The sequence below is a fragment of the Chironomus tepperi genome, unplaced genomic scaffold (assembly GCF_022539635.2).
Source record: "Chironomus tepperi strain 1889 unplaced genomic scaffold, CSIRO-AGI_Ctep_v1 contig_100, whole genome shotgun sequence".
Classification (NCBI taxonomy): domain Eukaryota; kingdom Metazoa; phylum Arthropoda; class Insecta; order Diptera; family Chironomidae; genus Chironomus; species Chironomus tepperi.
Window position 1 is genome coordinate 1,679,523 of NW_027226222.1, and position 26,820 is coordinate 1,706,342.

Consider the following 26,820-nt stretch of genomic DNA (forward strand, 5'->3'; position numbering starts at 1 on the left):
GATGAGGAAATATTTGATGAACTTTAACTTAAGGCGAAGAGGGATTTTTATTGAAAACTTTTGAGAAATAAAGTGATTTTATGAATCCTTTCTTGGAAAAGGGTTTATACTTAATTTTACGGTTATCAATTGAATTAACCAACTTAATTTAGGTGAGGATAAGTACATTAAATGCTTACTGCTCAACAGTCCATCGAGTTCCTAAACTTTGAGTTTCTTTATTGGAACACATTGCCAAGCTATTGATCTAAATCACAAGTCCTTCTATATTTGTCCTTCTAAACTTTTTTGCTATTCAGAAGCAGGTGTGAAGCATATAATAAGATTTAAATCACTTCAATTGTTTCAAAATTGTTCTCAAGCAAACATAATTTTAGTTCCAAAGAGTTTTATAATTGATGAAGTTTTCAATTTAAATTTATTAAATTGTTTCAATCTTTTATGATTATTCATCATAAAGCCTTCATTTAAAGAAGAAACTTGGGAAAGTTTATGACTATTTTATGTCAGGGGGTAATCAACTATGTGAATTAAAAATCAAAGTTGACTTTGATTTTGAATGAAAATTCAAATTAATATGAAATTCAAATCGATTTTAAGCTTGGATTTGAATAAATAACTTGTATTAATATCAAAGCTTCTAAAATCAATGTTTATGAAGCTCAAAACATCGCAATAATGTCCCAAAGCATTCATTTATATGATAAAAATAAATTTATCTTTCTAACGATTATTTGAATTTCAAATTTTTCGACAATTCCACCTAGAAGTCTTTCCCCTTTTTATTTGAACTAAAAATAAAATTTTCAAAAGAAAGTTCAAGGTGCTTTGCTAGCAAAAAGTAGCCAAATGCCGTACCCTAATCAAAAAGTTATGGTATCATTATCATGAATCTTTTAATTAACTTAAAGAACAATAAAGAAGGAAACAACAATTTCTCCTTTAAAATAAAGAAATAGTTTTTGACAAAAACAATCTTAGAAAATGTTGATAGTTTTGTGAGGAACTGACAACAACAAGTTTTAGATATGTGACACTCAACACTTGATAAAGAAGAGGCGTTGACATGACAACAATGTCTAAAGTTTTTAACAAAAATGCGACACGATGGAATAATTTTATAATTAATTTCTGTGTTCAATTGCTTTTGGTATTAAGCTTCTGAACTTGTCAATACTTTTTTGACTGACAAGTGTAAGGAAAGAAATTTGGAATTTATAGCTGTAAACTATCAACTTCTCCGAGTGACACAATGCGACGAAACCGCATTTTTTGCTGTTTAAATGGACCAAAATTAGTCTTCACGTTGCTGTCAATACAATTTGCGTTTTAGCGTCAATACATAGTGCGCTGTTCGGGTTCCTTTAAATACATCAAGGATCATGAGTTGTCTGAACAGAACAACGCATTCGTTAAGGCAGCAATAAGACTGACTTTTGAGACGAAAAATGTCATGCACTACATTGTGTCACTCGGGCTGATTTCAGCTATTTCCTTAGATTAGTTGCCAGACACTAAACCATTAAATATACAGCTTATCTTCACAGAACAGCTGGTGAAATTTTCTGCAATAATTTTCAACTTCTTGCAAACTTCAGATTCAAACAATTTCTTGTTCAGCATTCAGCAGTGAATAATGGTTTTGAGGTAAAATTCTCTTTAAATTATAGACAAGTGGAAGTACAATAAAAAGTAATTTAATACTGTAAATAGAACGGGAGCTTCTTTCAAATTCAGAATTCCATTCTGACTCCTCTAGGGCTTGAAAATGCTTTTCTCTTCATTCAACCCCGATCGGTACATGTTAAAATTTTGCAACCATGGTGATGAGTGATTGTATGCTTAGAATCAAGTGCAGTCACTTGGAAAAGCAACCAAATTTGTCAATTGTCAGCTACTTGATTCTAAGTCTGTCATGGAAAATATGTCATTCCAATCCCGTCACCATGTGGATGTGCGCGGATCGGGATTCATTAAAGAAGAAGATACTAACAACTGCTTCCTATTATTTCTTCCAATACTTCAATGTACCAACAACTGACTGTATTCTTAAGTAATATCGAACAAATAAAATAGAGGGAAAAATGGAGTAATTTTGTGGCGAACTCAATTCTAAATGGAAGCTTGAGAGATTTTTATTGCTTATATTATTGGGTGCTATATAAAGGACTTTTTCATATCTTTTTTTTGTGTGTTTATAACTTTTCTTCTCCTTTTGTTTTTTTATTCATCTTCTGGCAAAACACTTCAGAACGAAAACATTTTTTTCCCTCTCTTGAAATGTTTATCAAAGAAAATTGGAGGAAAAATAGGACGACAGTGGAAAAATTTTCCATTTAAATACTTATTTCCTTACTATCTTCATTCAACGGAAGTAGAGATGAATTGGTACTTGTTTGTTAAATTGTGGAAGTCAAGAAAACACTGCTTGTTTCAAAAAGAAAATTGCTTGTTTATGTGGAATTTGAGGGAAATCTTGAAATCTATCAAAGAAAGATTTAAGGCAAAATAAATGTCTTGTTGGATTTAGTTACCTTGGTGAAAAATTGATTTTGATTTGATATGAATGGCACAAGAAGCCTCGTTTAATCTCCTGCTGCAGGTATTTTTCCTTCCATAGAAACCATAAGAAAATGTTGGATTATTTATTTATCATGTCAGGAAAGGTAAATTGATATTTTAGACCTATGATACTATTATTGGATTCTATGATTATCAGAGATTCTCAGTCTGTTTTTAGATTTAATGTTCTGTAAGTCGAGATTAAGCTGAGATTCTGTATGTTTTTGTAGGTGTAGTAAATTGCTTACTTATTTATTGATAACTTCCTTGCGGATTTAAGTAAGAATGATGTTTATTGTTTGAAGTTAGAAAACAGATTGAATATTTATGTGAAAGGGATTAACAACTATGAAATGGGGGAATCAACTAATTGAAGTTGGTTACAATTTGAATATAAATTGACCGTTAGCATATTCTCAGCAGTTTAATTTATTTATTAACTGTTCTAAAGATAGAGTCAAGATCTATTTGAACTGCTCGGTAGTCAGCAGTCATTGAACTCTTCCTAGTTCCAGTTGTATTACTGAATTTTGATGAAATTATTTAAAAGCAACTCAATTAGATTGTCTGACTTTGTTTTGACTAATCTTCATCAAATATTCTTTAGATTTAATTCTTTAAGTACTTAGTTCAGTAGACAGAAAAGCAAAGATGAAGAAATTGTAAGACGATTTATTTTTCGGAATTATATCTTCTAGTAAATTGTCAATTGGTTTTTGGTAAAAGTCTAGCATTTAAGTACTTAGAAATTTAAAACAATCAGAATTAAGTGGAAAATCGTGATTTGCATGAAATGCTTTAATATTCAAGGAACAGCAGCTTTCATTAGAAAAAAGATAATGGACGAAAAAAGGAAATCTCTCAATTTGAATCTTCAACATCTGTAAAATTGTTAATGTCAAGTTTTGAATGGCACACCAGGAACAAAGTAATGCATATTTAATTGCTATCCCTCATTTACTGTTATCACACTTTTTACGTCATTGCAGCATATTCTGTGCCTTCATTCTGCATCTTCGTTCATAAATTTTTATCACTTGCTAAACAGTCGGGAGAAAACTTTTTCATTTTTGCATAATCGCTGTTTAACTGCACTTGACAAACAATTTTTAAATCCCTGTTAAAATCCTGTGTTGTGCTGGATAAAGCGACAAATTTTTTAAAGCTGCTCGTATTCTCATGTGCAATTTGTAGTGACAACTATCTAGATTCAAATCACCTTTCAGCGATATGTCAGGAGCTTAATTATCATGTTGTAGAGTAGTTTTCATGAGGACTAGCTGGATAAATATCTTGTCGTGTGGATGTTTGTTTTGCTTTCATATTTATGAATGCTTAAAGGTTAATTTCTATTATGCTGGGATCATCCTCATGTGTATATGATCATAAGATGCAATAGACTATTTTTGGACTCAGAAATTCGAGCTTTTTGAATTGAGATTGAAAGTATTTTGGGATCAGTAGATAGTATAACAATGGTGGGAGTAAAGGATCATTTTAAAATGGTGTTTTCTTCCCCCAAACTGAACGATGCAATACCACGAGCAGCACAACGTACTAGGGCATCGCTACGTCGTCATATTAACTCACAACTAATTTCCATCCATTTATATGTCCGTCAAGACACATTCATCCCTCGGCGCCTACACGCCTGCATAGAAAGCAAATGTATTTCTCGGAGTCAAGACTTTAAAACACAAACAGGAAGGACCTTTTTTGAATGAAAATTCCCAGAGCACCAAAAGGCCACGCTATGCTTCTTCCTGGGAAAACAAAGTTTTCTCAAACTTTTCAAGAGCTTTTCAACCTACACAGTTTATTGATTTTCCTATAAATTTTCCATTATAAGGTACAAAAAAGGAAACAATCAATTCATCATTTAATGCAGCACATTTCACTTTACCATAAAAACTGCCATCAAATTATGAAATTACCAGCAGATTTACAATAAAAAAACACATTGTCATCTGCGTATACTGACCCCATCGCTTGTTTAATACATTCTAATTACATGTTATGCACTCTATATTCCACACTTAGTACATGAAAGTCAAACAGTATTATCAATCCATTAAATTAAACGATAAAGCAACAGCTATAAATTTTAATGAACATGAGCAATCCTGTCTGCTGAATGTTTTTTCGAAAAATGAAAGCAAAAAAGCCATAACACATAATTAAATGGCAAGTTGTCCAACAATGGGTTTTGTGATTGCATGAGCATTTCATGTTGCGATGGAATGCTTGCCAAGACAATTGCCCTCGAGTACACAAATTTATAAAACAATATGCAATAACGTTTTGGCTTTACGATTCGCGCCAACAATCTTAAATAGCTTCTAATCTCTTTATAACTTGATGCTTCAACTTTGAGCAATAAAACTTCTTCCTTTATGATTTTAAAATGAAAAACCATTTGAAGAAATTGACTTTTCATATTTCATGTATATAAATGGAGATGGAAAGGAGACGACGAGAACGATAACAGGAATATTAAGATGTAATTTCAATTTTTTAATAAATTTTGGTACGACCGTCAGATGATGTTAATAAAAATTTACAATTTTTTCCGCTCTCTTCATATTCCATTCACTAACTTTTACGTGGATTTTTATAGCCACATTTGCATAACTTCCTCTGCACATTTTAAATGAAAATGCAATGGTTTATCTTTTAAAAGTTGAGCTAATCTTTCAAGGTTTTTAAACTAATCTTATTATCAAAATTCAAGAATGTTTTAGATTGAAAATTATTAAGAACTTGAATTGTTGTTGTAACGTTCATTTGGAATTCAAATTGTATATTTGACATAGTTGAACACCCTTTACAATTTTCTTTATAAAGTCAGTCTACAATTGAAATCCGAAGAATAAACAAGAAATTAATTAATTATCCATATTGAGTTTATTATTAATCCATAGCACACTATGATTGCAATTAAAATAATAGTTTCTGTCTAACAATGTAGGAAGATATTGGTTATTGAGTTTGCAGCTTTTAGGAATTGTAAACAATAGAAAACAAATGTAATATTTCAAGTGAAATATTAAAGAAGATACACGTGATAGCTGCTGTACAAAAGGACTTTCTAAATCTGCTGGAACTCTTACAGATCTAAAAGCTATTTTTATATCAAAACATTGGAGTATAACAATAAAAACACAACAAATGAAGCCCTCAGATGCATATCAACATCGAGGGATTAAGTATAAAAAGGTTAAATCCTTAGCTACTGGGTTATTGAAGTGTTTCTATTTATATTCTTCATCTACATCTCCTTGGAATTATTCATTTGGATATTTTTATCATGAAAAGCCCATGAGGTTAAATCTTTGAGGTATTGTTATATGCATCAAGTGTTCAAAATTGGAATTTTGACTAATATCCATAGGCAATTATTTAATGAAACTGAATATTGATTACTTTGATGTTTTGAAATTTATTAGTTCCTGAGCAAAGTTTCTAGTGTAAACTCTCAAAAGATTTTTGATAAGTTTCTTTAATCTCAAACTTTATATGATAAAGAATCTTACATCACATCAAAGAATAACATTCTGATATCAATTTTACATTATCTACTGATTTCATGATTCATGAATCAATGAAATGTTACAAGAAATAGTTTTCAAACTTTTTTAATATCAATGTAATGTTAAAGTTAGTATGAGAAAAGTTTAAACTTTATAACTATATTGTGGTATTGAATATTGAACCTCAAAGTTAAAATAGAAAAAAATTTCAACTTAATTTGTGAAATTCCAAGTTGAAATAGATTTAAATTTTAAAAAAAGCTTCAAGTAGCAAATATTAAGAAGGAATTTTCATCAAAGTTTTAGATGAACTTTGACTTTGGACCTTTCGTGTGAATTCTGAGAATGTAAATATCCTTGAAACTTATTTAAAAGGGTTAATTCACTTTGGGATTTCTTTAACTTTCTTGTAGCCGAGTAGACACAAATGAAGGAGGTTTCATCACAGAGCTTTTAAAGCTCCACAAAAGCTCTTATAATAGCATCAAATGGAAGCCGTCTCTATGTGGGTCAAACCCAGACCAAATGTACATGTGGTTCTTATGGACATCTCCATTTGAAGGTTATATGGCAGCCATGTGAACGTCTCCATGCAGATCCACCAAGTTGTGTCGCTCGGAATATGACAAAAAAGCCTTCAGAAATCAAACAACACTTTAATATTTAACGAATCTTTAAATTTTAAACATGACACTCCTTCCTGCAACTCATAAATTTCATGTTGCTCATCAATTCAAACATGATTCTTCCTACAATACCAATAGAGACGCGGAAGTGCTTCAAAAAATAATTTACATGAGCATAAAATATATGAGAAATAAACTCATGTATGACAAAAAAATACGTGAATATTTATTATCATTCCACACATTTCATTCTGCTTTTATGCATCTATGGATGAAGAAGAAATGAATTTTTTTTTGTCGTTCATATACCATAAGAGAAATAAAATTACAACGTACATAAAAATGAATATGTTCCTTCATCAATGCACAATGGATCTGAATCATGTGTTTATCCAGTGGGGGTTCTTAAATTATTGGTTAAGCTTTGACTGTTACTTTGAGAGTCATGACTTTGAGTATACAAAGAGGGGAAGGGGTCTGTTAAGGGTAATGGGACGCTAAAAATCACCTAAAGCCCCTAAATCAGTGCTGTCCAAACTGTGCGTCACAGAATTTTTTTCGGAAATGACATGAACCGTACGTAGTGTACGGTTTTGATCGAGTCAAAAAGGGTTTGGACAACATTCCCCTAAATTCACCCCTAAAGAGTGAAATATAGTCAGTGATGAATCTTTTCAAAGGATGTCAAATGTGTACAGACTGAAGGGAAGCAGATTTAGAAGATACTGTCTTTAATGACAGTAAGTTACAAGTAAAACAGACTTACTTCCGACATATATCAATGAAATTAATTTTTGGAAGCCATCCAGAAGAAGAACATGTTGCATAAGTGGTAAACCCTAACAGGATGAGAAATCATGTACAGGAAGTAGTTTTAGTCACTTAAAAAAATTTAGTTGCAACAAACTTATACTTTTTTATTATCACCGTTATTTATTATGCATCTTGCAGGATATGATATATATTTTTTAGTAAAAAGTATGAATATAAAAGGATATAAAATTCATCACGAGTATACAACAAGTCGTAATATAAAAACATAATCAGCATAATGGTATTTTTATTTTTTCGCTCACTCATGCCTTAATATTTTTATCAGAAAGTGCATGCAGAATACTTGCAACTCAATTAAAATTATACAACAACTCCATTATGTGGGGGTCAATTATTTTATGATGTTCAACAAGTTTTTCTCGGAAGGCACACGATGGACTCTTGTAGCTTATTTTAAGAAAAGTCAATAAAAATTTGTGAAAAATGGTCAAACAGATCCTAAGGAACTGTAGGATGAAAGAGTTATCTTTAATAAAAATTACTCGAATTCTGTGGTTGTTCGAGTATAGTGGAATCTGGGATATCAAGCATACAGTCTCTATGATACTCCAGTATAGTGGAATTTGAGGTTTCAAGTCATACACAGCCACTGTAATACTCCATATTCCACTATACACGGATATCACAAATCCATTTTCTGACAATACTGAATTCATAAATATCTGATTATGCATGACTATGCATATTACCGAGAATCATCGAACGGGTTGAATAAGTTGTCGAAAAATTCCGCATTGCTTTGATATTGATAGTATCTAGTTGCAAGGTGTGGGATGCGATACAGCATGCTACAACAAAGCGTTTCTACCAGTATATCTCATGGTTTCAAAGTAGCCCTGACGGCACCTTAACGGTGGATTTCGACTCAATTATTATTTGAAACATGGGATTTGTCCCATTGTGCCGCTCAGCATAACAGTTTAGAAAACAACAGAATTGAACGTCATTTGCGAACGCACCTTTAGAAAGCATAAAAAGCACAAGAGGAATAGGAATTCTCCTTCAAATGGAAAGGAATGAGATGGAAAATTTGCAAAATAATAACTTATTTTTCATTTCATCTCGAAATGTTTTTTTTGCAAGTACTGTAGACAGAATACTGCTTTTGAAATGGAATGTGAGGTCAACATCGTATACTTGAAGAGATTTTTTTCCTCGGTCTCATTCTCCCTAAACTTATTCCATTGAGTTAGGAGAAAATGCAAAGAAGTAGAAGAAATAACAACAACATAGCAACAAAACACAAGCAGGCTATGGAATATCATAACAAAATAACTTAGTAAATCATTAGAATTCTATGCGTTTATACAGCAATAAAATTCTGTGGACAACCATGAAGTGAGATTGTTCATTGGGAAGAATCTGATGTGCAAAAAGACTTGTGAATAGCATGAAACTTTCTCTATTACGATTAAAGTTATGATGAAGCATATGACATTATTACACCGAACCCATAATCATTGAGTAAAAAGCTTGATATTGGACGAGAAGAGTCTGAATTTAATTGAATGTCATGAATGACATTACACTCGTATTACATTTTATAACAACATGACAAAAATCCTAGAATGTAAAGCTTCACTAAATGGAATAATTTGTTACTTGTGCAAATTTCACGGGTTTTTAGTTTCTCGAGATAAAAATTTAATTTTAATTAATTTTTTCTTAAAAAAAGTTACGAAAAGTTAATTGAAAAGAGTTACTCGTTGAAACTTGAACTCATTTAACCGAGAAGAAGTAGAAGATAGCAAATTTTTCCAGCTTTGATTCATAAAAGATTTTACAGCTCATTTATGAGACAAACTAAAAGTTCTATTCATTAAATTTCATTGAGCTTGTAAGTCATGCAGAAAATTTGATGACAAAAAAATCAAAAGCATCCAGTCATAATAGAATAGCTTCTTATGCAAATTGGTCAGTCTTTATTACATAAATCTGAAATATTTGTGTTTATCAGTGTTGTAGATTTAGATACTGTGATTATTTTAGACTACAACACTTCTGTTGATTATAGTTGCAGACTACAGCACTGCTGTTGATTGTAGTCTAAAATAATCAAGGCATTTAGATCAACAACACTGTAATTTGCAGTAAAATTCGCACTTTAATATGATATTCTTTACTTACATTTTGCATAGATATTTTTAAGTTAATTAAGACACACAGATAGTCGTGGAACACTCTTGAATCACTGTTATAACTTGTAAATGAAGAAACTTATCGAATAAATAGTAACTGGATGAATAAATTTAGTGCAAATTTGATCTTTATTGTTCGAAATTCAACAACAAACTAAATTATTTATATGAAGGGGCAAACAACTATAAAAAGGGATAAAAACTACAAATAAATAAATTTAGTGCAACGACAGTTGATCTTTTTTGTTTCTTAATTAACCAAGCTAAATATTTATTGCAAAAAATTATTAAAGGGCAAAACAACTGCATAACAACACTGGTGCTCACTGTTAAATATTAAAATATATTTGAGCTAACAAGGTTATACATCCCATTTGCCTAAATTTCTAACACAAGATTACAGTACTTTATCATACTTATGAGACTTGTGAGAATAAAAATTCTTGTGGAAATTCGCAGGGATCTCATTATTTATATTAAGTTCTTGTCGTCTGTGTAGACCACATCAAAAGTATATTCCTTGAGATTTTCATACAGTATTCAATTCTCGTTAACTTTCTTTGTTTCTTTTATTATGTATTTCAGTTGCTCTGATTGACAGGAGTTCATGTGGCGGGTCCTAGCAATGTATGGTGTTCCAGACTTTTGATACTTTTTTATGGTGTGTGATAAGCATGACTTTGTGGAATGTTAGTGACTGAATTAAAACAGGACATTCAATACGATTCTTTTCAACATTTTTTTGTTATAATGAGAAAGATCATCAGAAGATAATCTTTTCGTACTCTCTATGTTTTATGATTATTTTTGACGATTCCACATGTTATTGTATGTGGGCAAACAGAGACAAATAACGTGTGTGCTGTATTTGAGTGATGTGAGAATGCATGGCTTAGATAAATCATGTAATGATCGAAACAGAATTAAACAGAGAGGGTATAACAGCAATCATATACAAATACAAACATAAATGCTTTTATTATTTTGCTGATTCTTATCGATAATCTCATCTTTAACGATATTATTGAACACATGTACATCCATTTCTGTGCGGATGACGACGTACGCAATAGGACTAATTTTTGACTTGTTATTTTTTTATTGTGCCTATAAATTCACTAAGACACATTTGGACATTGTCACGATACGAAAAGCTAAAAAATATTAAAGGAAGCAAAAAAAAGACAATCACTCAAAAATATATTCAAGTTTTCGTCAACGATGCCTTAAAAATTTCATCAATATTGAAAATTTAAAGTCAAAAATAAATTTGAGGTGAAAAAGATGAAAAAATTGTGTCATAAAAAAATTTAAGAAGAAACGATTGGAAGTTGACTTTAATTTTATGCACATAGATATTGCACAAGCACATTATCATTATATATATCACATCGATTGGTTAACAATGAAATTGAGTGTTTCAGCATACAGGGCACATGCATCGGCACATAAGAAAATACTGTCGAGCAGCTATCAGACACAACATTACGGAAGTACAGCTGCATCACAATTACAACGCCCTAGTGGATTATTCTCAGTAATTAAAAAATTTACAAATCATCATTTTGCTAATGATACAACTGCATAACAACACTGGTGCTCACTGTTAAATATTAAAATATATGAGCTAACAAGGAATACATCCCATTTGTAAAACAAAGTCGAGTACTTTATGCTTATGAGACTTGTGAGAATAAAAATTCTTGTGGAAATTCATCTCATTATTTATATTAAGTTCTTGTCGTCTTTAAAAGTATATTCTTTAGATTTTTTCATACATATATTCATTCTCGTTCTTTTTTTGTTTCTTTTATTATGTATTTCAGTTGCTCTGCTGTTCATAACTTTTGATACTTTTTTTTGGTGTGTGATAAGCATCGAGTGTGAATGTTTGTGACATAAAACAGGACATAATACGATTCTCATTTTTTTCGTTATAATTTATGAGATAATCTTTTCGTACTCTCTATGTTTTATGATTATTTTTGACGATTCCACATGTTATCTGTATGTGGGCAAATCAAATAACGTGTGTGCTGTGTATAGAGTGAGTGAGAAGCATCAATAAATCATGTAATGATCGAAACAGAATAAACAGAGAGGGTATAACAGCAATCATATACAAATACAAACATAAATGCTTTTATTATTGCTGATTCTTATCGATATATCTCATCTTTAACGATATTATTGACACATGTACATCCATTTCTGAACATAATTTTTGTGTTATTTTTTTATTGTTATAAATTTTTTTTTGTCCGATACAAAACAAATATTAAAGGAAGCAAAAAAAAAGACATCAAAAAATATGTGAAAATTCCCACACGACAAAAAAAAATTCATTAATATTGAAAATTTAAAGCAAAAATAAATTTGAGGTGAAAAAGTGAAAAAATTTGTGTCATAAAAAAATTAATTAACGATTGGAAGTTGAAATTTTATGCATAGATGCACCACATTATCATTATATATATCACATCGATTGGTTAACAATGAAATTGAGTGTTTCAGCATACAGGGCACATGCATCGGCACATAAGAAAATACTGTCGAGCAGCTATCAGACACAACATTACGGAAGTACAGCTGCATCACAATCGCATACAGCCAGTGGATTATTCTCAGTAAGTTAAAAATTATACAAATCATATTTCGCTATTAAATGTTGACTCATTCGTTTTAATGTTCGTGTTCATCTCATGTCTCGGCACATACTTGACATATGACATAGATATATAATTGAAAGAAAAAAGGCTTATGTAGACGATAAAAAGGCGCATTTTTGCAATTGCTTACGTTTTTGTGTAGAGCTACAAAAGAAATCTAATTTAATTATATCGCAGCATACTTGTGATCTTTTAAAAATTTTGAAGGAAATAATGTGAAATTTTTATAAATTAAATGACCGATTTTCAGTTTCCACAAAAATGTTGCAAACAGTGATTAAATAGTTATCATATTGTTTACATTGAGCTAGATTATATTGTAATTAACAGTTGTTCAATTTTTGAATTTTAAACTCAATTTCGAAATTTTTGAACAAAATTTCGAACACGATTTCGATTTAAATTTCAAACTAGATTTAAAAATTTTCGAATCAGATTTCGAATTGTTTGAAACCAATTTCGAATTTTTCGAACTCAATTTCAAATTTTTGAATAAGATTCAAGTTTTCAAATTTGATTTCGAATATTTCGAAATCAATGTCGAATTCGTTTCGAAATCAATGTCAAACTTTATTTCTTTTCGTAATCAATGCCGAATTCCATTTCAAAATAAAAAAGCACAAGTTTGCAATGCAGCACAAAATTTAAGAAAGATAATCCTTAAAATCATGATACCTCCGAGATAAGCTTGTTTTATGACATACTCTGGTACTTCCCAGTATTTTCGCATAAATGCGCTAAGCAAAAATTTATTGTTCTACTCATTAAATTCATCTGTGCTTCCAAACAATTTTCTTTACTTAGCTTTTTTTTCCTCTCCGTACATCAAAAAAAAAAAAAAGGAAAATAATCATCATGTAATGTGCTTCATATAAATTTCTTTGCATATAATATATGTCACATAAGTTACTCTATGTTTATATAAGTGGAATGAGAATCATAGAAGCTACTAAGTGTCATATCAGATTATACAATATCGTATGATGAGATATAGCATATATGATGAAAAATCATACTAATGTGTTCGTGATCTAAAATCCTTAAAGCTCAAAGGCAGGTCTATATGTCGTCTTGCTCTTAAAAATTTGCTTGTTATATTGAGATTAAAGTGACTTGTCAACTTATCATGATTATCATAAATCTTCTCTATTTTTTTAGGTCCTCGAGGCATTCTTCGACTAAATCATACATAATGTCAATATTTATGTGCAATTGAGAAGTCAAATATTTCTTTAAATATTCAATAGACTTTAGATTATAAGTTTGGGATTCATTTTGAAATGAATCGTAAAATTCGCTTTCTTCTACCGACAAAGGTAAAGCTTTAAACAATTCATTAAGATTCACACTTTACTATCCTCCTTCAAAAAACTTATGTGCTCAATTTAGTATTCGATGTGTGAAAATTTTATTATATTTTATTTAAAAACGTGTCTGTTTGCCAACCCAACGCTTCATGTGCCATTTTTTGTTTTTTCCATTCACATTCTCTCGCATATATGCTAATGTATATAGTATATAAATAAAAAGTTAAGTAAATGAGCTTTTGCTTCCCACATTGTGAATTATTTCATCATTGATTGAAACTCTATGGAGTAATTGGCAAGAATAAAATTGCAATATTGACGGAGATATGAATATTATTAAAATTTGACATTTATATGAAATCCTATTCACATAATTCCCAATTTCAATAAGCCCACACTTCCTTTCACTCTATTCATCACCAGCATTATGCTCTTACTGTTAGTTGAAAATATGCTTTCACTGCACTTTTTGTTCAAATTTGGTTGTGAAAAAATCTTATGATTGGCAGAACAGATGTTGAATATTTTTGTAAATCAAGTCTTACATGAAATATATTTAAGCTTTAGTCTGGGAAAATTCTGAAATCTAAAGAACTTGAGAATTATTTAGAGAGCTTTGGAGATTTATACTTTTGGCTGGAAATCTAGCCACGATACAACCACAAATACCGCCGATACCGCCTTGTTCAGTGCTGTCAAAACTTTTAGGATCGCTCGTGTGCCGCCAAAATTGTTTGGTATTGCCATGAAATCCATGTCGTACGCTTACCATCCAGGTGTACCATGACCCAAAAAGTTTTTATAACACTGAACTAAGCGGTGTTGGCGGTATTTGTGTGGAGTTGATAATATCACCACCAAGTTCCCCAGCCTGATTCATCCTGAATTTCCAATCCTTGATTCAATACTAAAATTTATTTCATTCACTAATGTGATCAATACATTTCAGTCAAATGTCGAATATGAGTCATTCATTAGAAGTCATTAAATTGAACCATTATGAACTAATGAATGACGTAAATTTCATTTAAAAATAAATATGACGAATGGTAATTCTACATGATTTTAATGCGCTATGCACCATTATAGACAGTGACACAGTCAAATTTCATACCTATTTCTCTATGTTTAGAATGAGCTCATATATCAATAATGTGCGATGCGAGACATTGATTACTTTTTGTATAGTGCAAGATATATAGATGTGTACATACAAATATACTCGACCATACTGACCATACGGAAATTAAAGGTTATACTAATGAGTTTGAATACCTACCTGCCTTTCAAACAAATTTGTCTAACAAGAAACTTTTTCTACCCTTAACAAAAAAATAAACGGTAAACAATAACATTTGAAAAATATTGTAAAATTACATTCAAAAATTTTCACACAAATATAAAAAGATATTTTTAGTCAGTTAGATTAGCATATAATAAAGCATTTACAATGCTTCTGTACTAACTAAACTCATCACTAAAAGTAGAAAATTTTGAAAATCAAATTTTTATAAATTTTAGCAATATTCTTTCGTAGTGTTAGTGTTTACAAAAAATTCAAATTTTTGACCGATAAAAACGACCGAATTTTTATATGAGCTCCACACATCTATATATCTTGGTATAGTGTTTTGGGAAATTAGAGGTCGAAGCCAAATTGAGTTTGCCAAAGTTCACTTAGAATCGATTGAAATTTGTATGAAATGTTATACTTCACAAATGCCAACAGAAAAAAATTCTTTGCAAATTTTAATCGATTTTTAACGAACCGAAGCGAATTCAAATCGACTTAAACCTCTTGTTAAAAAACAAGAGTCAATCACAATCAAATACATCGACAAAGGCTTTTCTAGTCAAGATCTGTCGAGATCAAGACTTCGAAGAATTCTCTTGGAGTCTCATCCAAACCGAGACTTCGATAAACCCTGAATGGCAGCTTTTAAATTTGAAAAAATCCTAAAAAATCACAATTTCTGCAACTTTTGCGATAACGTTTAACTTTTGGTAAAATTAAGGAAATTCAGCATTGGAAGAATCAACCAAAATCTGATTTCTAATTTCATCAAACTACCAAACATTAGCTAACAACCACAAAAACCTCAGATCTCTTATTTGTTCCTCTATATTTCCAGTTCAACTCCTCCTATTCATTATGTTTTCAGATCCTTAGCTATATTCCATACTATATAAGTTACTTTATTTTCTTTTCATTGAAACATATTTCACATCTAAATACATATGATAGCGATAATAGCATTAATACTTATGATGATGAGGATGATATGAGTCGGAATAAATTTCTATTTAAAGGAAAATCATTCATAAGAAAAATTGGCTCTCATTCATGGCATTCATATTGGAATTATAAGAGATAATGCTATTAATAGGAAGAAGAATTTTTCCTGAATGGGAAGAATAAATGTTGACTTTTCTTTGTGGTTTAACATTCATTTTCTTAGAATTGAAAGGAGCTTAAGATAATTAATAAAATTTATGTGGCTTTGGTTCCGTTAAGCCGTTAACTTATTATGTAAGGCGAGTATGTTCGGAACCTTACTAAAATTTGAGTTTTAGTGGAAATTAGACAGCATAGCTCGAGTGGGACTCGAACCCACGACTCCTTAATTGCATGCCATGCTTATGAGTCAAATGCTCTTACCTACTAAGCTACCGGGGGCTGCAACAGAGTGAGACACAATGCTCACTTGAAGTTCGATATCGAAAGTTGAAAAATAAACTTTTTGGACACGGAGCACCTCTGACCTCCATCACATCCGTAACAAAATTCAACAAACTTCGTTCTAGTTTGTCATCCTTTGGATCAAAATTCAAAAGTCCATTAAAAATTTTAATTTATTTCAGAACATAATCGCCTCACGATTTTCTCATAAATTTTTGAAATAGTTCACATGCCAGTTCCACGAGTATAAAAATCAGTTCACATATGAGCAGTAAAATATGTACAAAAAAAGCCTTTCAATAAGCTGAACATTTAGTACATCTATAATTGAATTGAAATATTGTGCATGTGCAGCCTTTAATATAGATTTTTGTACGTTAAGTAAATTGCTAACAAATCATTTTAAAATAAATAGCAATTGAGTTATTGGAACTGTATGGAGCTGACATACAACAACTATCTCTTTTTACTATGAGCTTAATGCAATAAAGGAACAGTTTTTTTTTATAGTGAGGATGGAAAGAAATTTGAGCATGTAGAAAGTTGGAACTAGATTGCTGTCATAAGTTTTTTTGTTCCTTGCATACATGTGAGAAATAGCAGCACATACTCGATATCATGTACAAATGAGCACAGAAGAGATTTCATAATTCACAACGGCAATGCATTTGTGTAACTTATTACATACTTGCATCATGAAGTTATTGGGGGTTCTAATTGATGTAAATTGTAATTTAAGAGCTTTATGACCGTTAAAAAAGCTTTCAAAAAAGCTCAAAATTCAAATCTTTGTTTACAATTTGAAATTGTTTAGTTTTCTTAAAATTCAAGACTTTCTGGACATAATTGCTTTTCGTGTTATCGATCTTTAGCTAGATTATAGCTTGAAATAGCTTGTAACATTGAGTAACATTAATGAGGAACTTGATTTCTACTTTAACAAACTATTTTAAAGAATTATAGAATTTATAGAATAACAGGACCAAAATGTCACTTGATTCCACTATAAATTTGACTTTCTTTAAGGAATTCACCGCAATTCAGATGCAAGAATCCCCAAAAAATGAAAAGAATAAACATGTTAACATTTATAAATGCACAAGTTGTGCAATGAGTGTAATGTTGTATAATATTTTATTACATATTTCTCGAGTAGCACAAAATGATTTCTTTTGTGTTCATTGGAAAGGAAGCATCTTTGATATGATCATTTTGTAAGCATAACATTCTTCATCTTTTTTGTGTGTTCAAAGGTTGAAAAACATTATTTTTGCTACAAATGATATGACTTATTGATTTTTTCCCACTGAATATACATAGATGAGTTATTTTCCATGCAATAGACTGTAAAGGATGTTTTATTTTACAAAAAAATTCTCATTTCAAAAGTTATTCCTTATGCAAATTTATTCCATTCTTCTCGTCAACGTTTCGCTGTGCTTTTTTGGAGCCGTATATTATAGCTTAAAATAACAGAAAAAATTGTAACATATTAAATTGTCACAAATTGAAAAAGGCACACGCATAAAAAATAGGAAGAAATGTCTGACACGTTTGCCAAATGACGAGAGAGCAATTTTTTCCTAAATTTATTGTTCATTCATTTGTCGATGAAGTTAATTTAACACATTCTTGCAACCCTCGACTTGATTCAATTTAGGCATGGCGGCTTTAAAAAATTTCACACGTACGTTCACTTGCTTTGGCCCTTGTTTTCAATTTTTCTCGTTTACTGTATACAGAGAGGTAGTCAGATATGAAATGGCAATAATTTAGTTGGATGTTGTGTATGAGCAGAGTGGAATCTAGGGCATCGAGCTATAAATAGGCGAATCTGACAAGGCGACATAAAGGTTTCTGTAGCCGAGTGGTTAGGCGACAGACTGGAAATCAGTATCACTCTTTTGAGAGTATGTGGGTTCGATTCCTACCAAAGACTCGATCTATCAATCATTTTTAAAGCATTGGTGGACAACCTTTTTGCCGCGGCAAACTCGTGTTCGAAACGCCATGAATCGTATTCCGTGTTCTCTGTTTAGATCAAGGCTTATCATCAAGGTGTGTCGCAAAAAATGAAAGTTTGTCCACAACTATTATAGAGTGCAGTCAATATGACGACAAGGATTCGCACTATGCTCACGACATTCAGAGAGTCCGAATTTCGGTATTCTGACCCCCGATCTCCCCTCCCTAGATTCACCTCTGACTATATACGCTGAATGATACGAATGTAAACTGATAGAGCAATGAAATAATATTAATATACGTGAAATTTTCCGAGAGTTGAATTTTTTTTCCTCTCTTTTTCATGAAACTTAGCTTTTTCCTCTTCATCAGCTTTAATGTATTCACCCCATTTATACTATTCACATATTTACATTTCAATAAATTCAAAATTTATCTTACGTCAGAATAATTTTATGATTCATTTTTTGAAACATTGTTCAATTGCTTCTGTTTTTCATGCTTTCTGCAAATTCTAATATGCCAACATTTTGATATTCTGAAGTTTTTTTCATTGTTATATGATGAGAGAATAGACTTTTGTTGAGTTTACTATCAGAAGCAATACTAGTGCTCTATTGGGATGTGAAATAATCTGTTGGATAATATTCCCTATAAATTTTCCGAATTCCGACATAATAGAGATGTAAAGATACATTCAGAATTCAGGAATATTCAGAATCAAATCTAGTTTTGTGTCTATTTTGTCATGGCTCAGTATCAAGTCAAACACAAAATTCATTTTCATTAAAACTATACTCGAGAATACTGAGTTGTGTATCCTTATAGCTCGACACATATTGAAATGATGCAAATTCGGTTGTTATCCTCAAGTAAGTGTCACTTGGTTTTGAGTATACTGCTGCCTCATCACCGTGGTGACAAAATTTCAATACATTCCAATTGCCGATCGGGCTAATGTAAACAATAAAATTTGCAAATTTCCAATTCAATTTTTTTAACTCAAATATCAAATCTTGAATGGTTTTCAAGTTTTATCTCGTCAGATTAATGTATAATAAATCACATGCTATTCTTCTGTACTAACATAACTCAATTTAAAGTAGAAAATTAAGAAAATCAAAATTTTGACAAATTTCTTTCATAGTGTTAGTGTTTACAAGAATTCAAATTTTGACCGTTAAAAACTGCAACATTTTTGTATTAAAGTGTAAATTTCTTAAATACATCAGCAGCTTTTAAAGAATACTCGAATAATTTAAGCGTGCCTTTTGTGTTTGCATGGAGACATTCCAATTTGGTAGACGACTAATATTACAATGGATCGTTTTCCAATTTCCGGTCTACTGTCCCTATTATTCATTTCTCCTCTGAAAGAAATGAAGTTAATTTGGTAGAAATAGAATAGTAATTTAGATACTTTCACTATCTTCCATTTACATTCACATCTTTGACGACCTCCCATGTACACAGAAATACAATTTGAGTTTGTTTCATGTCGATAAGCTCTCTGCATGCATCTAGGACAACTAATGTGAACAGAAATGAAAAAAATAAAATTGAAAGTAGTAAATAAATAAAGTATTAAAGCAATGGAAGTGATGTACATAGATACATCAACAACAATGATTGTGTGCTAATTATTTACAAAAGATTCACAGTTCTCACTCAATGAATTTTCACAAAAGATATGATTGCTCTTTACATGTTGACGATGATGAGCTTGACAGACAAGTGCATTTAATGAACGAAATCACTTTCCATTCGATTCCATTGTACGTGAAATGTAAATACGGGAAAAAAAAAGAATTTTTTTTTATTTCCATTGGTATGAGAATGCACTGATTGTCCTCAATTTGACACAGAGTATCATCCTCTTTCTAGCGTGATTTTAAGTGAATTGAACTTGATGCGACAAAAATGTTAACTTGCTTATTCCAGTTCAAGGAAATCAAATTTAATTTTCTCGTTTCGCTAATGCTTCAGTGATTTTTTTAAAGCATACATTTTATGGATTGAACTGTCGTGAATCATAATTGGCCCGAACAGCTCAATGTGCTTGCTAGGGCATGGCAAAATTGCAGCATTATTGGTACAACATGAAGTTGCTCTGACTTCACCATGGGTGATTTCGATCCATTTCTACAAATGCTGTTCATCGGACTATGTTGCTCGGGTGTCCGATCGGTACAAATTATTTATGACAGTCAAGTGGCCGCAATGGCATCCAGGTCAATTTCATGTTAACTGCCATAAAATTGCCATTTGGATGCATATGGCCATCATCTGGCTGCCATGAAAAACTTGTGTCACTCGGGGTAATGCTGCAATAAATCAAGTAATTGTGAGCAAGCAAACTTTTTCAATTAAATTAAGGAATTTCCTTTGTCGTCTGAAAAATGCGTTCATTAATTATATTGACTTTTAAACTTGCAAACTGTTCTTTTAGAAAAAAAAGCATGTCATGGTGATGTTGATGATGATGGTGATGACAGATGATGGTATTCATATATCATTCTAAGCATAGAATTTGATTTGATTTTTTTCAATTTAGGATGTACATACAAAAAAAAATCTATGCATTACTTAGTATTACTTGGGGGTATGAAAGCGATAAATGATGATAATCATGACTAAATCAATCATGAGAAACGACATTTAAGGGAGAGATGGAGGAGAGAAAATTTTAAATATATCCATTTTTTCTCATTCTTTAATAAAGGCGACAACCAGCTGAGGCAGCATGACAACTGTCAAATGATAATCAATAAATTAAATTTACACTTCAAGAGAAATGAGGTCACTTTGTGTGTCGGGCACTTGCTCAATATATTCAATCGAATTGTTGCTGTCAGCTATTTTTTTTATGACACATTCTCATATTTTACATGTCACAATAGTGAGGTTGTCTATGCTGAAACTTTCTTTTTTTTCTTTTTTCCTTTTCTAACTTTTTTATTTCATTTCTAAACTTTCTTTTTCCAAGCGATAAAAGTTTTCATCTATCTTCTTCTTGTTTCCGTAAAAACTAATTCTCTCTTACAGAGAATATAAACATCGTCATCATCATCATTCGATTTTATGTTAACTATCTTGGGGACAAAAACAAATTACAAAAGTTCTCGTGTTTGATCAAGGGATTTAAGTGCATTTTAGTTCAGTAATGTATTTGTTTCGGTAATTTTTAGATCCAGTGGGAAATGAGTCACTTCCTTGGACCAGAAAACAAGATCCAGGAAGATCTAAGACAAATGAATCAATGAATTCAATACAGATAAGAATATAATCATTTAACGTTTTTTTAGAATTCAAACCTTTTAACGGTTTTGACGAATTCAGATTGGTTTAAGAAACACTGTCAAAACTTTGAAAAACGCTGAAAAACATCGAAAAACACTGCAAAACATTGAAAAACACAGAATAACACTGAAAATTATGGAAAAACTTCAAGAAAACACTGCTAAACATTAAAATATCAATGTAAAACATTTGAAAACAATGAAAAACACTGAAACACTGTTGTTTTTCTTTACAAAAATTGAAATTGTTTCAAGACTTTCAAATTCCCGACGCCGCAATAACTCTATTAAAGCAATGTAGAGCTATCCAAAATGAATAATTAAATAGTTTTTACCATCAGCCTAACAAACAGCCGAACAAAGTGAGTTATTAAACTCCTTTTCGAAAAAACTTCCACAAAAGCGCTAAACACTGGAATATAGTATCAAAAGAAAGGGCAGAGCTCTTTATGTGCATGAAAATAGCTTTCATTCATGGCCGCATGGTGCCATTTTACCCATTTTCATTATAAAATTTTTACAATCATCAATTTTGATGATGGCAGATGCAGAGATTCCCTTTTCCTTTCATTTCCCTTCGTCTAGTAGGTTCGCTACTGAAAATTTTATTGCCGTAGTCAAAAGGTGTCGCCGTTCTAATATTAAAACCAAAAAGAAGAAAATTATAGAAAGGAAAATCTGTTAAATTAATAACCATTTTATAATGCCGGACATCACTTCTGTTGATGACCTTCGCGATTTAAGGTTTCGTTAGTGAATAAAGTCGTTATGATTCAATAACTTTTATTGATTCTTTGGGGTGGATATAAAGTTGTTTTGTAAGTATATGTTAAGTCTTTATAAAAAATGAAGCAGGAAATTCCACAAGAAAATTTCCCGCTTGCTCAGATTTCATTTTTCTCACATTTAGCATGAAAATATTCCACCCACAATGGCAATAACTCTTTTCCTATTAAGTTTCACTAAATGAAATAAACGTTTATGCAGTTGGTTATTTGTTCAGCCATTTGCTAATTCTATTAAGATTCCAACTCGACCCAAATTATGTTTGGTATGCATGTACATGTAATGTTTATCCTATACCATGCTAATCGATTGGCATTGCTTTAATTAACACAATTTTACAGTACGAATGCCAATGAAGAAGGTTCGATGATGAGTTATTGTTGATGTGAGATTAAGGCGTCAGAGAGTGATGCCATGAGAATCATGAAAAGTGATCAATTAGTGGTTTCTGATCATTTCTAATAGCTTAATTGAAGTTTGTCAACTTTTTGTTTTGCAAAATTTTCATCACTTTTTTGACAATAACTTAATTAGAGTTGAGCAATGATGTCTGGCATTTTGTAGAGCATATTGGAGGCCACATGCTGTTTAGGAATAAAACGACGTTTAATAGTAAAATTAGTTCGGGTGGTTGGATAAGGCGCAAGATCTCGACAATTAGACATCGTAGAAAGTTCTAGTTTGAAGCATTAGCTCTATGCTTTCGTTTTATTTGGATAACGGTTGATCTTGATGCTGTAAACCATTTAAACACGTTTTTGATTTTTCATTTCATAAACAAAAAACATCTTATTAAAATTTTCAGTAAATTTAAATTTTTTAAATCTTAAACTTTTTAATTGGTTTATTTCCTTTTACTGTCAATTGGCTGTGGCCCTCTTTGCACGAGGGCCCATTGCCGGGAATAGGGAATTGCTTACTTAATTACTTTTGTCCCTTGTGGATTACAAGACCATCCCATGGGCTGTGGAACAAACTTGTGTTTCTGTCCCAGCAATGAAATTTTTCTTCCGAAGCGTATGCCCCTTCCAGCCGTACTTCCTCATGACTGTATCTCCTCAGATGACCTGCAATTTTTGAGAACCTTATCGTTCGTAAAGCCAATCATTTGGATTCTTGTAAGTAGATTCGAACCAATCATCCTGAGAATCCTTCTATAGCAGCTACTGACGTATACTTGCAGTCATGCGCTTGAGTTTTCAGGGAATGTCTAAAGATAACTCTATCCTTCGAAACCTTTGCCAGTTCGGGATATGAAGTACAATCTAGCGTCTTTTCAACAATCTAATTCAGGAATTCATTCGGATGTTCTTGCCATCCACAATGTCTGCAGTTGTTAGTTTAAGAGCTGGGGCATCTTTTGGACTTCTGCATGCACCTATCCATCTCGATTAGCACGTATAACTGTCACTTATCTCCTCCTGGAATAACACATCCTTCACAGGACCATAAATCGCTCGTAGTACGCGTCTCTCAAAGAGAGTAGTGCGTTCTCATCACCAGCTTGTGTTAAGTTCCAATTTCGACGAGCAATATAGTGCAATGACCAGGACTAAGCGTCTGGTGTAGCTTTGGTTCCTGTTGCATACTTCGATTGTGACGTCTGTTGTATTGTTTAAAAAGGATCCGAGGTATTTGAACCAGAGGTCGAAGTCGGAGTTAGTCGACTAAAGCCGACTAAAGAATTGAAGAATTTTTTCTTAGTCGACTAAAGCCACGACTAAGATCGAATAAAATGAAATTTTACTCTTGTGAAGTATACGAGATTTCATTTGAAAATTTCATTATTTTTTTATTTCAATATTGAGATATTCTCTTTGGCTAAGTAAGCCTACAAGAAGGCAGATTTGTTTGCCTTTGCATAGGTAATGCGTAGACAAAGTCAAATTCTACCATGATAAAGTTAGGCAGCTATCCACAAAGGCGTTAAGTGGCAAAGGAATGACCCCTTAATTAATTAATCCATTAAATTAGTTAATCGAAATCTAAAATTAGACAATTAAAAAGTGTTAAGATTTAAAAAATAACCCTTTTCGTAAATTTTAATAAGATTTTTCAAGAAAAAAAAAAATTCAAAAGCTTCAAATACACATCAGGATAATAAGTCCAGAATTGACAAAAATTTCTGGGCTTAAATTGCACGAGAGATTAATCAGGAGTAATTGTACCTGGACTTATAATTGCACTGAACAAACATAAGTCCAGGGGTAAATGTATGTGGCCTTATGAACTACACGTGCAGATTATAATGCCACATACAATTACTCCTGGCATTATGTTCTGGACTTATATTTTGAAGTGACGTCTGGGATTATATTTTCTGGGATTAAAACCTAGCACCGTTGATGTGAGGTTAAGGCATCAGAGAGTGATTGCCATGAGAATCATGAATCCTGATCAATTAGTGGTTTTTGATCGTTTCTAACAGCTTAATTGAAGTTTGTCAACTTTTTGTTTTGCAAAATTCTCATCACTTTTTTGACAATAACTTAATTAGAGCTCAACAATGATGTCTGGCATTTTTTAGAGCATATTAGAGAAGGTTTTTGTGCTGTTTAGAAATAACAGGACGTATAATAGTAAAATTACTTTGGCTCGCGGGATGAGGCACCATGATCTCTATAACCAGACATCGTAGAAAGTTCTAGTTTGAAGCATTAGCTCTATGCTTTCGTTTTATTTGGATAACGGTTGATCTCGAAGCTCAAAACCATCTCTAAACACGTTAATTAATGATTTTTCATTTCATAAACAAAAAACAACAATTTTAAAGCGTTGCTTTCAGTAAATTTAAATTTTTATAAATAGTTAAAAAATTTAAATTCCAAAAAACCGTTACATGAGAAAATCTTATATAGTGCCAATTGTTGTCAATATGACAAGGTGTCGTGAATTATGTCGTGAATGTTAAGGATACATCCCTTACTCTCCTGACTAGAGAGTTTTGTAGACGATATTCACAGATGATTCTGTTGATGTTTCTATAAAATTAACTTTTACTAAGTCAATTTATGGATTTTAAGCCAATCAATGTTTGTTCATTATTTTGTACATGACATAATCCTCAATGAAAATCAATTTCTGATAGTATATTGCTTGTGTAAAGCTGAAAATCTTGTAAGTAGATTACAAAACAATCAGTAAATTATATTCACACAAAGTGATTCATCATAAACAGTTTTCAACAATAACGCTAGAACAGGATTGATATTTCACAGTATGGATGATTAATGTCACAATTTGTTTTTGTGATAAAAGAGTTTGTAGGCATAGGAGATGTGCTGGAATTCAAAGCTTTCAATTTATTATTCGAATCCCAAAACGTTATTTTTGAGAAATGAAGGCAATATTTACTTTCAGATTATAATGTCTTATTTCTCCGTTCCTTATACCTCCACATTCCATACACTCTCATTCTTATTCATATCTCCTGTGAGCTTTTACCATCACCACCATTATCATCCTTTCAATTTTTCCATCTGATCTGAATGCTTTACTTACTTTTATTGTCTATTTGCTTCTCTTCCCTTTTCAACTGCTGCTTCTTCATATTTTTCCATCTCTCACTTCCTTTCTAAATATATATATGAAGCCATTTTATTTGTACAATAGATAAAGCAATGAATGAAATTTATAATCAAAATTTATCACGTACTCTATCCATAAATGCCAATACCTTTTTCCCATAAAGCAGTGCTGGGCAATCTTTTATGTTTCGCGACACACGATGTGCTGCACGCATTTGTGTTAAGCCTCGATTGAAAATCCACACGGTATACTGTTCATACTTTTATTTACTGGAACCATGCTCCGACTTGGAGTCTTCTATCTGACTCTATTGCTGGCCACATCAAAGCATACTGTTCATGGCATATTCCAAACATTTTTGGTTCCAATTTAATGTGCCACAACACACAGGTTGCCCAGTCCTTTCCATAAAGCATTGCTTTTGACTCTCTTTAAATTTTCGATTGCAGCCATGCTTATACCCGAATATACTTAAATTGTATACAATAGAATTTTCCTTTAAATTTTTATCATATGTTCCATAAATTACAATTTTAAATATCGTAATGAGCGCTACATTAAACTTTTAAATATATGTGGATGAGAATTGAAGCAAATGGCATTTAAGATGATGTTGGGTGATGCACAATGAATGAAAATTTTACTAGGGATAAATGGTTCGTGTACGATTTTTTTCTATTAAGATGGAGAAATAATATCCTGACTTTATGGCTTTAGTTTTTTTATGCAAAATTGTGTTAATGAAGTTTTTGTTTTTATGGCAATTTTTTACTCTCTGCTGTGAGAATTTCACAGATTACATCAGTGGTGGATAACCTGTGTACCGCGGTTTACTAATATGTTATTTTTGAGAGTTCCGTGAATCTTATGTCATGTGCGGTTTTGCTCATGACTTT

The 26,820-nt window shown here is 31.6% G+C and overlaps 1 protein-coding gene across 8 annotated transcripts in view; it reads left to right on the top strand.

The window, feature by feature from the left end:
• The window catches only part of Cngl (Cyclic nucleotide-gated ion channel-like), an 88,443-nt gene that overhangs the window by 19,451 nt on the left and 42,172 nt on the right, over positions 1–26,820 (top strand). For 7 of the 8 annotated variants that reach the window (XM_070635829.1, XM_070635830.1, XM_070635836.1 and 4 more), the window contains exon 2: positions 11,517–12,317. In XM_070635829.1, coding sequence (XP_070491930.1) covers positions 12,186–12,317 — 132 coding nt within the window. In that variant the 5' untranslated portion in view covers positions 11,517–12,185. Of the gene's footprint in view, positions 1–11,516; positions 12,318–13,533; positions 13,676–26,820 lie in introns of those variants that run through there. The other variant, XM_070635832.1, reaches the window with a different exon arrangement.